Genomic DNA, 14,807 nt, shown 5'->3' with positions numbered 1-14,807 from the left:
CAAATCATGGTGGTGGAGCATCTAGAGCCCACACTACGTTTGATCCACACAGCACGTCTTCTTGAGGGGAAGATATGGAACAAAATGAATATTTTGTGTTTAATGATCTGTGTAGTGATCTGTGTACTGAAAGCTTAATGTATTATATTTGATGCTCTGGTATATATATTGTATATATCTGTGGAGTGACCCAGAGATGAGTGACCACCGGAGATGAGTGACCCCATGATGGCGAAAAAAAGCAATTGTGTTTAGTTGTGTAATTGGTTTTGTTTGCAAAAAGCAATGGTGTTTTGGTTTTGTTTGTTAAATATATTTTAGCCCTCGAATGGTAAAGAAAACAATACAAAAAACAAAATGTAGACAAAACAAAGATTTTATATAAGACAAGGGGGATGTTGTGATATTGCTAGGACTACTTTGTATATCCAAGGACTACTTTGTATGCCTGTGTGTATAAGTGATTGGTGTGATTAGGCGGCCACTCTGGATCCAGGCGGCCTTGGAATAAACAGCCTGGAGTTGAGCTCCACCATGATAACATCTTAAACATGTGTACTCGTGGTCCTTCCAGAGTCACAACAAAGGTACAACAGGCACCGGACCACGAAGTACAACTGAAGGAGCCGGTGGGGCCTCCACCACCAGGGCAGTAACCTCACTGGGGCCCACTGAAGGAGCCGGTGTTTCTGGACTCTCCCCTACTTCCTCAGCCGGTGGGGCAGCACACCCCTCAGTCACTCTCGTAGCTCTAATGAGGAGCACAGGCTGGGAAACCACCCCTACAGCTGAGACTCCGCCTTCGGGTTGTCCCTGCTCGTCCTCCATCCCAGGGGACACATTCCCAGGGCAGCCAACCCCAACAACTGGTGAGATATCACCCTCAGAAGGCCCCTGGGATGAAGGGGCAACCTCTGGCCCAGAGGACACTAGTCGTGGATCACCATCCTCGACCGGAGTGGAGGTTCTTGAGGTAGGCAGCCCCCTGGCTTTAGGCCCATGGCCATCCTCTTCCTCAAAAGGCCCACGCCTTCTCTTTAACCCAACGATGAGTGGTGGTACGGTGACCTCCATTAAGGAGGAGTCCTCCACCTCCACACTGCCAGCTTCCTCTCTTTCATCCCTTTGTTCGGCCACCGCAGATCCCAACTGGAACTCCCCCGCCCCCTTCCGAACCTCCTCAGCTCCTTGCTGAGCCCCGCCAGGTGCCCCCTGGACCTCTCCGGGCCCAACAGGCACCCTTTGGGTGGGCTCAGGTGAGGGCGTGGGCCTATCTGTTTGTGATTGACTCGCTTTAAGATTGTTCATCTTCCTCTTGGCCTTCCTCCCCATCTGCACCTGCCATTCCCCCCCCTCCTCCTCGCCCTCCCCCTGCACCTCTCCGCCAAGCTCCGCCGCAGGTGCAGGACATGGGGGCCGGGGGGCAGTGCTGCCCTGGGCCGCCAAGGTGGAACCGGCAGCCCCGGATGGGCCAGCAGTGTCTCCCCGGGTCACCGAGGGGGAACCGGCAGCCCCGGGTGGGCCAGCAGTGTCTCCCTGGGTCACTGAGGGGGAACCGGCAGCCCCGGGTGGGCCAGCAGTGTCTCCCCGGGTCACTGAGGGGGAACCGGCAGCCCCGGGTGGGCCAGCAGTGCTTTCCTGGGCTGCAGCGTTGGGATTTCTCGCAGCACCCCGGCCATTGGGACAATCCCTGCGGAAGTGCCCGAACTCTTTACACGCATGACATCGGTCTTCCCCCCAACTCCAATACACGCGGTATTGGAGCCCCGCATTCTTGACGACAAAACTTCCCTCCGCGCCCAACCCCAATCCTACTTCCATGAACACCCGCCTCTTAAACGTATAGCTCCTTTGGAGACGAGTGCTGCTGCTCCAGGACTGTTTAAGCCTAGTCAGCCTGGACCGCACCTCCCCAAGGAGCCAAGGAGCTCCGGATGAAAGTGGGAACGTTGTGCAGGAGAACCGGTCGCACGGTGGACACCCATGGTTCCACCGGTACAAAGGTCCCCCCCCCACTATAAGCCTCTTCTCCAAAGCTAGGGCCACATCCTGCTGATCCTTTAGGATTAACTGACATTTACCCCATCCAACCTCAGCAGGCAATCTCGTCCTTCTGGAAAAGATCAAACAGACTCTCCGCTAATTCCTCCTTGGACCACCAGTCCCCGGTTTGGACCGTGATCCCGTACTCGAGCCCCCCCAAGTTGACATAGGGCTCCTCCTCGAGTGGCTCTGGAGCCGCAGCCGAAGCCACACCTGCGTAGCTCCGAGCCCGAGCCCGATCCATACTGACAGGGGTACAGAACAACACCCCAAACAACACCAGTCTTCGCTCAAGAATGCTCTCAGAGTCAGTCTCAGTCTAAAGAGCAGCAGAAGCAGTTCTCTCCAGTCGAGCAAGGGAACACGCCCACGCTTATCCTCACTGCCGAGTGCAGCTTTTGGGGCTTTCTGAGGCCTTTCGAGCCCCTCCGGAATCTGCCAGATTTTGAAAAGTACCTTCTCTTTGTTGAGCCCGAAGTCCCAGTCCGGGCACAATGTTATGGAAGCTGGATTGTGGAGCTAGAATCGACACAAACACCACATCTTCCCAACTCCCAGTCTCCAGGTACGATTGGCAATCCGCCAGCCACTGCCGCTCCCACAGCTCTGCAGACAAGCGATGGAGCTCCTCACTAAATGGAGAAATCCTTCGACAAAGGAAAGTTTCCCAAGTCCAACGTTCAGTCAAACTTCGAACTCCCACTGCCTCTGTCCCTCTTCCTTCGACACACTCTTCAAAGGTTGCTTCAATCCTCTCAGCCACCGGAGCAGAGAGCAACACAACCTCTCTCTCTCTCTCTCTCTCTCTCTCTCTCTCTCTCTCTCTCTCTCTCTCTCTCTCTCTCTCCCTCTCTCTCTCTCTCCTGACATTTGATAACCACTTCCCTCTCTCTGTCTCCCACACTCTCCCCCCCTACCTCTCTCCCCCTTCCCCCCTCTCTCTCTCTCCCACACTCTCCCCCCCCCCACCTCTCTCCCCCTTCCCCCCTCTCTCTGTCTCCCACACTCTCTCCCCCCCCCACCTCTCTCCCCTTCCCTCTCTCTGTCTCCCACACTCTCCCCCCCTACCTCTCTCCCCCTTCCCCCCTCTCTCTCTCTCCCACACTCCCCCCCCACCTCTCTCCCCCTTCCCCCCTCTCTCTGTCTCCCACACTCTCCCCCCCCACCTCTCTCCCCCTTCCCCCCCCCTCTCTGTCTCCCACTCTCTCCCCCCCCACCTCTCTCCCCTTCCCTCTCTCTGTCTCCCACACTCTCCCCCCCCTACCTCTCTCCCCCTTCCCCCCCTCTCTGTCTCCCACACTCTCCCCCCCCACCTCTCTCCCCCTTCCCCCCCTCTCTGTCTCCCACACTCTCCCCCCCCCCCACCTCTCTCCCCTTCCCTCTCTCTGTCTCCCACACTCTCCCCCCCCACCTCTCTCCCCTTCCCTCTCTCTGTCTCCCACACTCTCCCCCCCCTACCTCACTCCCCCTTCCCCCCCTCTCTGTCTCCCACACTCTCCCCCCCCCCCTACCTCACTCCCCCTTCCCCCCTCTCTGTCTCTCTCTCACTCTCTCTTCTCCTCTCCTCGCTTCTGAGGGAGGGGGGAGAGGGAGAGAGGGAATGGGGAGGGGAGAGTATGAGGGGGAGGAGAGAGTGAGGGAGGAGGAGGGAGGGAGGGATTGGGGAGGGAGGGTGAGGGAGGGGGAGAGGGAAAGGAGATGGGGAGGGGAGGGAAGGGGGAGGGAGAGAGGGGATGGAGGGGTGGGAGAGGGTGAGGGGGAGTGAGGGAATGGGAGGGTGTGGGGGTAGGGAGGGAGGGGGAGGGTGAGGGAGGGGGTTAGAGGGAGAGAGGGGATGGGGAGAGGGGGAGGGAGAAAGGGGATGAAGTGGAAGAGGGAGTTGGGGAGAGAGGGAGTGGGGTGGGGCAAAGGGGGAGGGGTAAAGGTGAGGGAGGAGAGAGGGAGAGAGACAGAGAGATGGGGTGGTGGGGGTGGAGGGTGAGGGAAGGGAGTGGCTGATGGAGGGGTGAGGAAGGGGGAGAGGAGAGAGAGGATGAGGAGGGTGAGGGGTGAGGGAGTGGGGCAAAGGGGGAGGGGTGAGGGGTAAGGAGTGGGTGAGGGGAAAGAGAGTGTGAGGGGAGGGAGGATGAGCGAGGGGAAGCAGGGGTAGTCGGAGGGGGTAGTGGAGGGTGAGGGGGCGAGGAGGGAAAGGGGAGGGAGGATGTGAGGGGAGAGGGGGGTGAGTGGGGTATGTTGGGGTGGAGTGAGTGGGGTGGAGTGAGTGGGGTATGTTGGGGTCGGAGTGAGTGGGGTGGAGTGAGTGGGGTATGTTGGGGTCGGAGTGAGTGGGGTGGAGTGAGTGGGGTGGAGTGAGCGGGGTGGAGTGAGTGGGGTGGAGTGAGTGGGGTCGGAGTGAGTGGGGTATGTTGGGGTCGGAGTGAGCGGGGTGGAGTGAGTGGGGTATGTTGGGGTCGGAGTGAGCGGGGTGGAGTGAGTGGGGTGGAGTGAGTGGGGTGGAGTGAGTGGGGTCGGAGTGAGTGGGGTATGTTGGGGTCGGAGTGAGTGGGGTGGAGTGAGTGGGGTATGTTGGGGTCGGAGTGAGTGGGGTATGTTGGGGTCGGAGTGAGTGGGGTATGTTGGGGTCGGAGTGAGTGGGGTGGAGTGAGTGGGGTATGTTGGGGTCGGAGTGAGTGGGGTGGAGTGAGTGGGGTGGAGTGAGAGGGGTATGTTGGGGTCGGAGTGAGTGGGGTGGAGTGAGTGGGGTATGTTGGGGTCGGGGTGAGCGGGGGATAGTGAGTGGGGTGGAGTGAGTGGGGTATGTTGGGGTCGGAGTGAGCGGGGTGGAGTGAGTGGGGTATGTTGGGGTCGGAGTGAGCGGGGTGGAGTGAGTGGGGTATGTTGGGGTCGGAGTGAGTGGGGTCGGAGTGAGTGGGGTGGAGTGAGAGGGGTATGTTGGGGTCGGGGTGAGCGGGGGATAGTGAGTGGGGTGGAGTGAGTGGGGTATGTTGGGGTCGGAGTGAGTGGGGTGGAGTGAGTGGGATATGTTGGGGTCGGAGTGAGTGGGGTGGAGTGAGTGGGGTATGTTGGGGTCGGAGTGAGTGGGGTGGAGTGAGTGGGGTATGTTGGGGTCGGAGTGAGTGGGGTATGTTGGGGTCGGAGTGAGTGGGGTATGTTGGGGTCGGAGTGAGTGGGGTGGAGTGAGTGGGGTATGTTGGGGTCGGAGTGAGTGGGGTATGTTGGGGTCGGAGTGAGTGGGGTATGTTGGGGTCGGAGTGAGTGGGGTGGAGTGAGTGGGGTATGTTGGGGTCGGAGTGAGCGGGGTGGAGTGAGTGGGGTATGTTGGGGTCGGAGTGAGCGGGGTGGAGTGAGTGGGGTGGAGTGAGAGGGGTGGAGTGAGTGGGGTATGTTGGGGTCGGAGTGAGTGGGGTATGTTGGGGTCGGAGTGAGCGGGGTGGAGTGAGTGGGGTATGTTGGGGTCGGAGTGAGTGGGGTGGAGTGAGTGGGGTATGTTGGGGTCGGAGTGAGCGGGGTGGAGTGAGTGGGGTATGTTGGGGTCGGAGTGAGCGGGGTGGAGTGAGTGGGGTATGTTGGGGTCGGAGTGAGGGGAGGGCTGTCACCGTGCCCCCTCCCCCGGGGGTCTGGGGTTGCCGTCTAACGGGCCGCTCTGCCCACAGGACCGGGTGCGGAGGAGCGTGGAGCAGAAGGTGAAGGAGCAGAAGCAGCAGAAGATGGCGGCTCCCACCCCCTCCCTCCCTCCCTCAGCCCTCACCCGCTTCCACAAGTGACCCCGTCCCCAGCTCCCCTCCCCCCCACCCCCTGCCCTGTACCCGGGACCCCCGGTCACGGTGTCAGCTGCCCCACACCGGGGGCGGAGCAGCGGGTAGAGCTGCTGCCTCACAGTGCCAGAGACCCGGGTTCCATCCCGACCTCGGGTGCTGTCTGTACAGACCTTGTACGTTCCCCCGTGACCGCGTGGGGTTTCTCCGGGTGCTCCCCCCCACACACACACACACACACCCTAGAGATGTGTGGATTAATCGGCCCTCTGTGAATGTCCCCCCGTTAGGAGTGGATGAGAGTGTGGGATATCATAGAACGAGTGTGTGAACGGGTGATCGATGGGCGGCCTGGACACGATGGGCCGAAGGGCCTGTTTCCATGCTGTGTCTCCAAACCTAAACCAGGGTCGGCACAGCGGCGCAGTGGGTAGTGTTGCTGCCTCACGGTGCCAAAGCCCCAGGTTCAATCCTGACTACGGGTGCTGTCAGTACGGTGTATGTACGTGTGACCCAGTGGGGTTTCTCCGGGTGCTCCGGTTTCCACCCTGCAAGTTTGTAGCTTAATTTGTTTCGGTAAAATTGCAAATTGTCCCTAGTGCGTAGGATAGAATTATTGTACAGGGTGATTGCTGGTCGGCATGGACACGGTGGGCCGAATGGCCTGTTTCTGTGCTGTGTCTCTACAACCAAATACTATAAACGAAACATAAAAAGACACAAGGACACAAAACTTCTGGAGTAACTCAGTGGGTCAGGCACCAACTCCGGAGAACATGGATAACTGTGTTCTCCACAGATGCTGCCTGACCCGCTGAGTTACTCCAGCACTCTGTGTCTTTTTCCTTTTGTAAAACCAGTATCCACGGATCCTTGTGTCTGCTGTTTGAAGAGATCTCTGTACCGTGACGCGGAGACGCGGAGAGAACTCAAACACGGGTTATTTTGTAAAGACTTTATTAAAGGTCAAGTTAAAGATGAAGCGTTACAAACGTGAGCGGAGCCACAGCGGGTGATGTGCGCGCCGGCGGGTTGCAGACTGGAGCCTGCCATGTTGTAATGAGGTGTTGCATTTTGTGACGTGGAACAAGGGCAGGACCCACACGGTGAACGGTAGTCCTCTGGGGAGTGTTGTAGAGCAGAGGGATCTAGGAGTTCAGGGGCATGGTTCCTTGAAGGTCGAGTCGCAGGTGGATAAGGCGATCAAAAAAGCTTTTGGCACATTGGCCTTCATCAGTCAGAGTATTGAGGATGGAAGTTGGGAGGTCGTGTTGCAGTTTGGGGATTAAATGGGAGCCGTTCAGCGCCGACCTGTTGTCCACCGGGTTTCTGCCCCACAGCCCCTGAGCCCCGCTCCTGACGGCGGTCCCGGGACCCCACCCTTTTACACACCCGGAGCGGAACCGGAGCAGATTCTCAGCCAAGGCCCGAAGAAAGGATAAAGTTTCTCCGTGAATTTGTTCCCAGTGAAGGTGTGGAGATGGGACTTGGTGGACGCGTCGTAAAATGAAACTATCCCGGACTCGTAACTGAGATAAACTCCCACCCTCCCGGGAATGAGATGGGCGGGGAGACGGGATGGAGGGGAGGTGAGTGCATCAAACTTGTCATCCCGCCGCCTGATGCTCCAGACTCCAGTCTCCGGGGTCGGTGTGACCCGTCTCTTCCTCTTCACAGACTCTGCGGCGACTCCCAGACTCCAGCCCCGACTCCCCGCCACCTCCACCTCCCAGTAATGTCTCCCCGATGTGAATCCCTCCGATCCCAGCACACGTGCACTGCCTGTAAACCTCTTCCGTCCCATGTCAGGGAGACCCCCCCAGGTCCAGGTCCGTCCCACCCTCTTCCGATCCTCAGACACCTCGAGCAGCGGATGCGCTGTTTCCACATCCAGGGTGACGGAGACTGGGGGGAGAAGCAGAGAATCAGAGAGACCCCGGGGGTCGGGGGCAGACTCGGGCAGAGCGGCCCCGGGACCGGGGGAGAGGCCGCTCGGCCTCAGGCACAGGCGGGCGGACAACAGAGAGATTTCCCGGGGTTGCACCCCAGGTACGGCGGGTGGGCAGGAGAAACCTTTCCCGACGTGGCGGAGTTGCACTTGTGCAGAGGGGAAGGAAGAAGATGCAGACAGCCAGGTGTGGAGATACCTCTGGTTTGTTTTATGTGGGGGGGTGGGGGAGGGGGTCAGGGGGAAACATCTTTACAATCTCTTCCCTTGCCGGAGATGCGATTGTTTCCCAGATCGTATCTCCGGTCGCTCTGCGGCCTAACATCGTGGAGCTGGCGGCCTTGCCTGGGACTGACTTTGAGTCCCCGCGGGGCGTGGACTTACCATCTGAGCCTGCAATCCCTTGCCTGGGATCGACGCTCCAATGCAGCCTGCGGACTTCAACATCAGGAGCTCGCAGTCCTGGGTTGAGACCGGTCGGGAACCTCAAAAAGCTGCACGAGGTTCGACTGGTCCCGACCCGGGGTAGATCGCCCGGCACGGGGGGGCTGAGACCCCTCCCCCCCCCCCCCACCGATGCAGGAGCTTGATCGCCCCGACAAGGAAGGCCCACCGCCCACTACGGGAGTCACGGTCACCCCGGCAACGGAAGGTTAGAGGCCCCCGACCGTTGGAGGACAAAGAAGGGAAAGATTGAACTGTTTTTCATCTTCCATCACAGTGAGGAATGTGGAGGAGTCACTGTGGGGGATGTTCATGTTAAAATGTATCTTGTGTGTCCTGTTGCTTTTTATTGTTATGACTGTGTGGCAAATGAAGTTCCTCGTATGTTGTAAAACACACTTGGCTGATGAAGTATGATTGTGACTGTGATAAGGATCTGTGTTAGGCGGGTAGGAGGAAGCGGACTGGAGTAGAGAGGAAAGGAGGGGACTGCGTGGGACTGGAGGTGTCGGAAGAGGAGTTTAGTTTAGTTTTTGTCGCATGTAGCGAGGTACAGCGAAAAGATTTTGTTGAGTGCTAACCAGTCAGTAGAAAGTCAATACACGATTACAATCAATACGTTTACAGATACATGATGTGGGAATAATGTTTAGTGCAAGGTAAAGCCAGCAAGGTGCGATCAAGGATAGTCCGAGGGTCACCAACGTGGAAGATAGTAGTTCAGCACTGCTCTCTGGTTGTGGTAGGACGATTCAGTTGCCTGATAACAGCTGGGAAGAAACTGCCCCTGAATCTGGAGGTGTGCGTTTTTACACTTCTGTACCTCTTGCCTGATGGGAGAGGGGAGAAGAGGGAGTGGCTGGGGTGAGACTGGTCCTTGATTGTGCTGCTGGCCTTGCCGAGGCAGGTGGAGGTATAAATGGAGTCAGCGGCAGGAGTTTCGGGATTGCGGGAGAGCAGGAAGGAGAGTCTGGAATGGGAATGACGGACTGCGCTTCCTGCAAATTGGCATCAGGACCGCGCGCAACTCCACCAACCTCCAACAGCAGGGACAACACGCTGAACATCATTTAGTCTCGACCCAAGTCATCATCCATTCTTTCTCCCCAGAGATGCTACCTGTCCCTCTGAATCACTGCAGCAATTTTGTGTCAATCTTCGGTTTAACGTTGATCCTGCATCTTCTGGCCATAATACAGAAGACGCAGGATCATTTCATTCCAAAGAGGAAGAAAAATTCTAAGGGGAGTAAAATGCAACCGTGGCTGACAATGGAAGTTGGCGATGGAATAAAACTAAAAGAAAAGATGTATAACACAGCAAAGAGTAGCGGGAAGCCAGAGGATTGGGAAACTGTCAAAGGACAACAGAAGGTAACAAAACGGGCAATACGGGCTGAAAAGATGAAGTACGAGGGGAAGCTGGCCAAGAATATAAAGAAGGACAGTAAAAGCTTCTTTAGATATGTTAAGAGAAAAAGATTAGCAAAGTCAAATGTGGGTCCCTTGAAGACGGAAACGGGTGAATTTTTTTATGGCAGAAGCCTTCAACAGGTACTTTGGATTTGTCTTCACTAAGGAAGACACAAACAATCTCCCAGATGTATTCAGGACAGAGGATCTAAGGAGACAGAGGAACTGAAAGAAATTTGTATTAGGCGAGAAATAGTGTTGGGTAGACTGATGGGACTGAAGGCTGATAGATCATTAGGGCCTTGTGGTCTGCATCTCAAGGTACTCAGGGAGGTGGCTCTAGAAATCGTGGAAGCATTGGTGCTCATTTACCAATGTTCTATAGATTCAGGGTCAGTTCCTGTGGATTGGAGGGTAGCTAATGTTATCCCACTTTTCAAGCAAAGAGCGAGAGTGAAAATGGGGAATTACAGACCAGTTAGCCTGACATCGGTGGTGGGGAAGATGCTGGAGTCAATTATTAAAGAGGCAATATCAGCGCATTTGGATAGCAGTAGGAGGATTGGTCCAAGTCAACATAGATTTATGAAGGGGAAATCATGCTTGACTAATCTGAGATTTTTTGAGGATGTGACAAGTAAAATGGATGAAGTGTAGTATCTAGACTTTCAGAAAGCCTTTGATAAGGTCCCACATGGGAGATTGGTGAGCAAAATTAGAGCACATGGTATTGGGGGTAGGGTGTTGACATGGATAGGGAATTGGTTGGCAGACAGGACGCAAAGAGTAGGAGTAAACAGGTCCTTTTCAGAATGGCAGGCAGTGGCGAGTGGAGTGCCGCAAGGCTCGGTGTTGGGGCCGCAACTGTTTACCATATATATTAATTATTTATATGATGGAATTAGAAGAAACACTAGCAAATTTGCAGATGGCACAAAGCTGGGTGGAAGTGTGAACTGCGAAGAGGAAGTTAGGAGGTTGCAGGGTGACTTGGACAGGTTGAGTGAGTGGGCAGATGCGTGGCAGATGCATAGAAACATAGAAACATAGAAAATAGGTGCAGGAGGAGGTCAATCGGCCCTTCGAGCCAGCACCGCCATTCATTGTGATCATGGCTGATCGTCCCCAATCTATAACCCGTGCCTGACTTCTCCCCATATCCCTTGGTTCCACTAGCCCCTAGAGCTCTATCTAACTCTCTCTTAAATCCATCCAGTGATTTGGCCTCCACTGCCCTCTGTGGCAGAGAATTCCACAAATTCACAACTCTCTGGGTGAAAAAGTTTTTTCTCACCTCAGTTTTAAATGGCCTCCCCTTTATTCTAAGACTGTGGCCCCGGTTCTGGACTCGCCAAACATTGGGAACATTTTTCCTGCATTTAGCTTGTCCAGTCCTTTTATAATTGTATATGTTTCTATAAGATCCCCTCTCATCCTTCTAAACTCCAGTGAATTCAAGCCAAGTCTTTCAAAATCTTTCCTCATATGTCGGTCCCGCCATCCCAGGGATCAATCTCGTGAACCTACGCTGCACTGCCTCAATAGCAAGGATGTCCTTCCTCAAATTAGGAGACCAAAACTGTACACAATACTCCAGATGTGGTCTTACCAGGGCCCTATACAACTGCAGAAGGACCTCTTTAATGCAGTATAATGTAAATAAAAGTGAGGTTAACCACTTAGGCGGCAAAAATAAGGAGGCAGATTATTATCCCAATTGTGTCAGATTAGGTAAAGGGGAAGTGCAACGAGACCTTCACTGAAGGTCACTGAAATTTGGCGTGCAGGTACAGCAAGCAGTGAAGAAAGCTAATGGCATTTTGGCCTTCATAACGAGAGGATTTCAGTATAGGAGTAAAGATATCCCTCTGCAGACCGCATCTGGAGTATTGTGTGCAGTTTTGGGCTCCTAATTTGAGGAAGGACGTCCTTGCTATTGAGGCAGTGCAGCGTAGGTTCACCATGTTAATCCACGGGATGGAAGGACTGTCATATGAGGAAAGATTAGAAAGACTGGGCTTGTATTCACTGGAGTTTAGAAGGATGATAGGGGTTCTTATAGAGACGTATAAAATTATAACAGGACTGGACAAGCTAGATGCAGGAAACATGTTCCCATGTTGGGGGAGTCCAGAACCAGGGGCCAAAGTCTAAGAATAAAGGAGAGGTCATTTAAAAGTGAGATGAGAAGAAATGTTTTCATGTGTTGTGAATTTGTGGAATTTTCTGCCACTGGGATATGGGGCAAAGCCAGGCACAGGTTACTGATTGTGGATGATCAGCCATGATCATAATGAATGGCGGTGCTGGCTCGAAGGCCCAAATGGCCTCCTCCTGCACCTATTTTCTATGTTTCTATGTTTCTAAACCAGCCTCTGTAGTTCCTTCCTTGGCGAGTCGGATTGAAGAAATTTCCAAGGCAAGTTATAGAGATATTAAATGCAAGAAGGTAACAGTGAAACATAGAAACATAGAAAGATATAAAATAGATGCAGGAGTAGGCCATTCGGCCCTTTGAGCCAGCACCGCTATTCCGGTCTATCTGACACCATTCAGATAATAATCTGCCTCATTGTTCTTGCCACCAAAGTGTCAACCTCACATTTATCCACATTATACTGCATCTGCCTTGCATCTGCCCACTCACCCAACCTATCCAAGTCACCCTGCAGTATCATAGCATCCTCCTCGCAGCTCACACTGCCATCCAGCTTTGTGTCATCCGCAAACTTGGAGATGTTACATTTAATTCCTTCGTGTAAATCGTTGATATATGTTGTAAATAACTGGGGTCCCAGCACTGAGCCTTGAGGCACCCCACTAGTCACTGCCTGCCATTCTCAAAAGGACCCGTGAAGTGAGGGGGACCCCTGTTGGATAAAGGAAGTCATTCATGCCTAGAACCAGAGGCAGTTGAACAGCCCAGTCCAGTATTAAATATACACTGGACAGATAATTAATACTTAAAGAACTATAACGGTTTTAAAAAAAGTTTTTACCTCTCTTAACGCCAGCGGGCACCTCGCTGAACACCGTGTTCAACAAATATGGGTGATCGAACTTTCCAACGTCCAGGGCACCGTCTGCTACTGACAGCATGTGCGTATCATCACTTATCCTGCATTAATTAAACACACGGTTATAAGACCCGCATCTACGATTTTTGAGTTAATTACCAAAACAGTGCAGAGTCTCACCTCCTCTTCTGACGAGTTTCCTCCTGAAATATATAACATCAGAAAGATCAATTAATTTACACTGAGTGTCCAGATCGTGAGAGCAGGAATATCAGCCAAATTGTTACAATTTTCCAACACATCCCAGCACTTAATGCTGGCATGGCGCTGCGCCCCATCAGTGCAGTATTGTGTATTAATTACATGTAAAGGGTATATTTAATACTGGACTGATGGGGTGATTCAACCTCCTCTGGTTCCAGTCGTGAATGACCTCATTTGTCCACCAGGGGTCACCCTCTCTTCACTGTTACCCTCTTGCGTTTAATGTCTGTGTAACATGCCTTGGAATTTTCTTCCATCCTATTCGCCAAAGGTCCTGCATTGCCACTTCACGCGCCCCCTGATTCGTCTTGCACCCTGTGGGTCAGCAAGAGGGGACCCATAGCGTCTACCAATCTTTGTCTCCACAGACATCATGTTGCCAGCTTGTGACTAGATGTTCATATCTAACTAAGAGAAGACCAGGCTTGGACAACATGGAATATATGACTGGGTCAATGTGATTAGTACAACTTCTCTTCCCAATAAAGATGCAGCTCGCCGTGCGATTGATTGGGGTGTGCTAATGTGAATGAGGCAGTAATATGGCCCCAGAACAAAGAAATGATTTATTTGGAGACACAAGGTGCTGCATAGAGTGGAATCATAATCAGGCCAGCCAGCATCTGAGGAGGCAAATGTACACATGACGCATGTGGCCAGGAGCCTCTTTCAATCTTCTGGAATAGATGGGAGAGAGCTGGTAAAGAGATGGGAGGGGAAGGAACTGATACAATAAATGGCAAGGGATAGGTGAATTTGTGTGAGGAGGGACATACGACAGACTAATGTGCTCAGGAAGATAAACGGGGAATGCAATGGAAGGGATGGTGTGGAAATCAACAGGAGAGAATGTGCTGAGTTCCCAGTAGGAAGAGTTGGCGGATCAGCGGTTGGAGAAGGGGAGGCAACATAGTGACGGAGACTGGGGATGGAAAGAAATGCCTGTGGGGAACAGTTGAAGGAAAAGGGAGATCTGAAGGGGATAAGGTTTACCTGTAACAGGCGAATACAATGTACATGCTGTTGGGTTGTAGTCTGCTCAAAATATGAGCTGTTTGTCTTCCCTACCGACTGGTTTGTTTCAATCAGTCCTGAATTATTGGGAAATTCTGCATTTATCGCAAACTGTTACCCACTGTTTTATCACAGAATCAAAGTGAATTTATAACCCCCTACCTTCAAAAATATCAAACTGTCCGTTTGGTTCATCCGCTCCTGCAGCTTTAAGAGTTTCTCTTGAATAGAGTTTATCTCCTCTTGAATCGCTCGTAGATTATTTTCCATTGGATTTAAAACGCTCTCTTTGTCTTCCCGGAGATCCTTGAGAAAGAGCCGCTCTTTCTCATTGAGAATCTGGCGCAGTTCAGCAAATACCGATGTGATGTAGGTCAACAGGTTCTGTGACTGCTCCTGTCAAATTAAAGGTGAAGGTCAATATTATCGAGCCTGGAATCTATGACAATAGCACAAGATCAGAGAAGGGAAACTAGAAACCTCACCCGGACTCCAGACAGCTTCTCTTTCTGTTTCTGTTCCATTTCCTCCACCGCTGATTTATTTTTTGTGAGAATCTCCAAGGAAGTTTTAATCTGCTCCTGGGATTGAGATTCAGATTCAGTCAGTGAAAGAATTAGACCAGACAGAACCAATTAACTGCAGGCACGGAACTGCACATGAAAGTTTACAAAAAGGCACGAACGGCTGGAGAACTCATCGGGTCGGGAAGCGTATCAGCAGAGAGCTGCGGGCTGTCTCAGCTGGAAGGGTTGCTGGGGTCCCTGGACATGAGGGGGAAGGTACAGTGGCAGGTGTTTCATCTCCAGCGGTGGCTGGGGCATGTACCTGGGGAAGGGCTGGTTTGGGTGGGAGGCTGGGTGAACCGAACAGTCGCCGACGGAGCGCGGTCCGCAAAAGGCAGAATTGA

At 53.4% G+C, this 14,807-nt stretch overlaps 2 protein-coding genes across 3 annotated transcripts in view; both read right to left on the bottom strand.

Annotated features, from left to right (window-relative positions):
• The window catches only part of LOC144596430 (uncharacterized), a 336,471-nt gene that overhangs the window by 171,317 nt on the left and 150,347 nt on the right, over positions 1-14,807 (bottom strand). The window lies entirely within an intron of this gene.
• LOC144596433 (zinc-binding protein A33-like) overlaps positions 6,759-14,807 on the bottom strand; it is an 8,630-nt gene continuing 581 nt past the window's right edge. The window contains exons 2-6 of one of the 2 annotated variants that reach the window (XM_078404670.1): positions 14,383-14,478; positions 14,060-14,293; positions 12,800-12,822; positions 12,602-12,720; positions 6,759-7,703 (exon numbers count right to left, since the gene is read on the bottom strand). In XM_078404670.1, the coding sequence (XP_078260796.1) occupies positions 7,183-7,703; positions 12,602-12,720; positions 12,800-12,822; positions 14,060-14,293; positions 14,383-14,478 (993 nt within the window). In that variant the 3' untranslated portion in view covers positions 6,759-7,182. The remainder of the gene's footprint in view (positions 7,704-12,601; positions 12,721-12,799; positions 12,823-14,059; positions 14,294-14,382; positions 14,479-14,807) is intronic. The other variant, XM_078404671.1, reaches the window with a different exon arrangement.

This window comes from Rhinoraja longicauda, chromosome 9 (assembly GCF_053455715.1).
Source record: "Rhinoraja longicauda isolate Sanriku21f chromosome 9, sRhiLon1.1, whole genome shotgun sequence".
NCBI lineage: Eukaryota > Metazoa > Chordata > Chondrichthyes > Rajiformes > Arhynchobatidae > Rhinoraja > Rhinoraja longicauda.
Note: the sequence above shows the minus strand (reverse complement) of the source record. Positions and strands in the feature narration are given on the sequence as shown.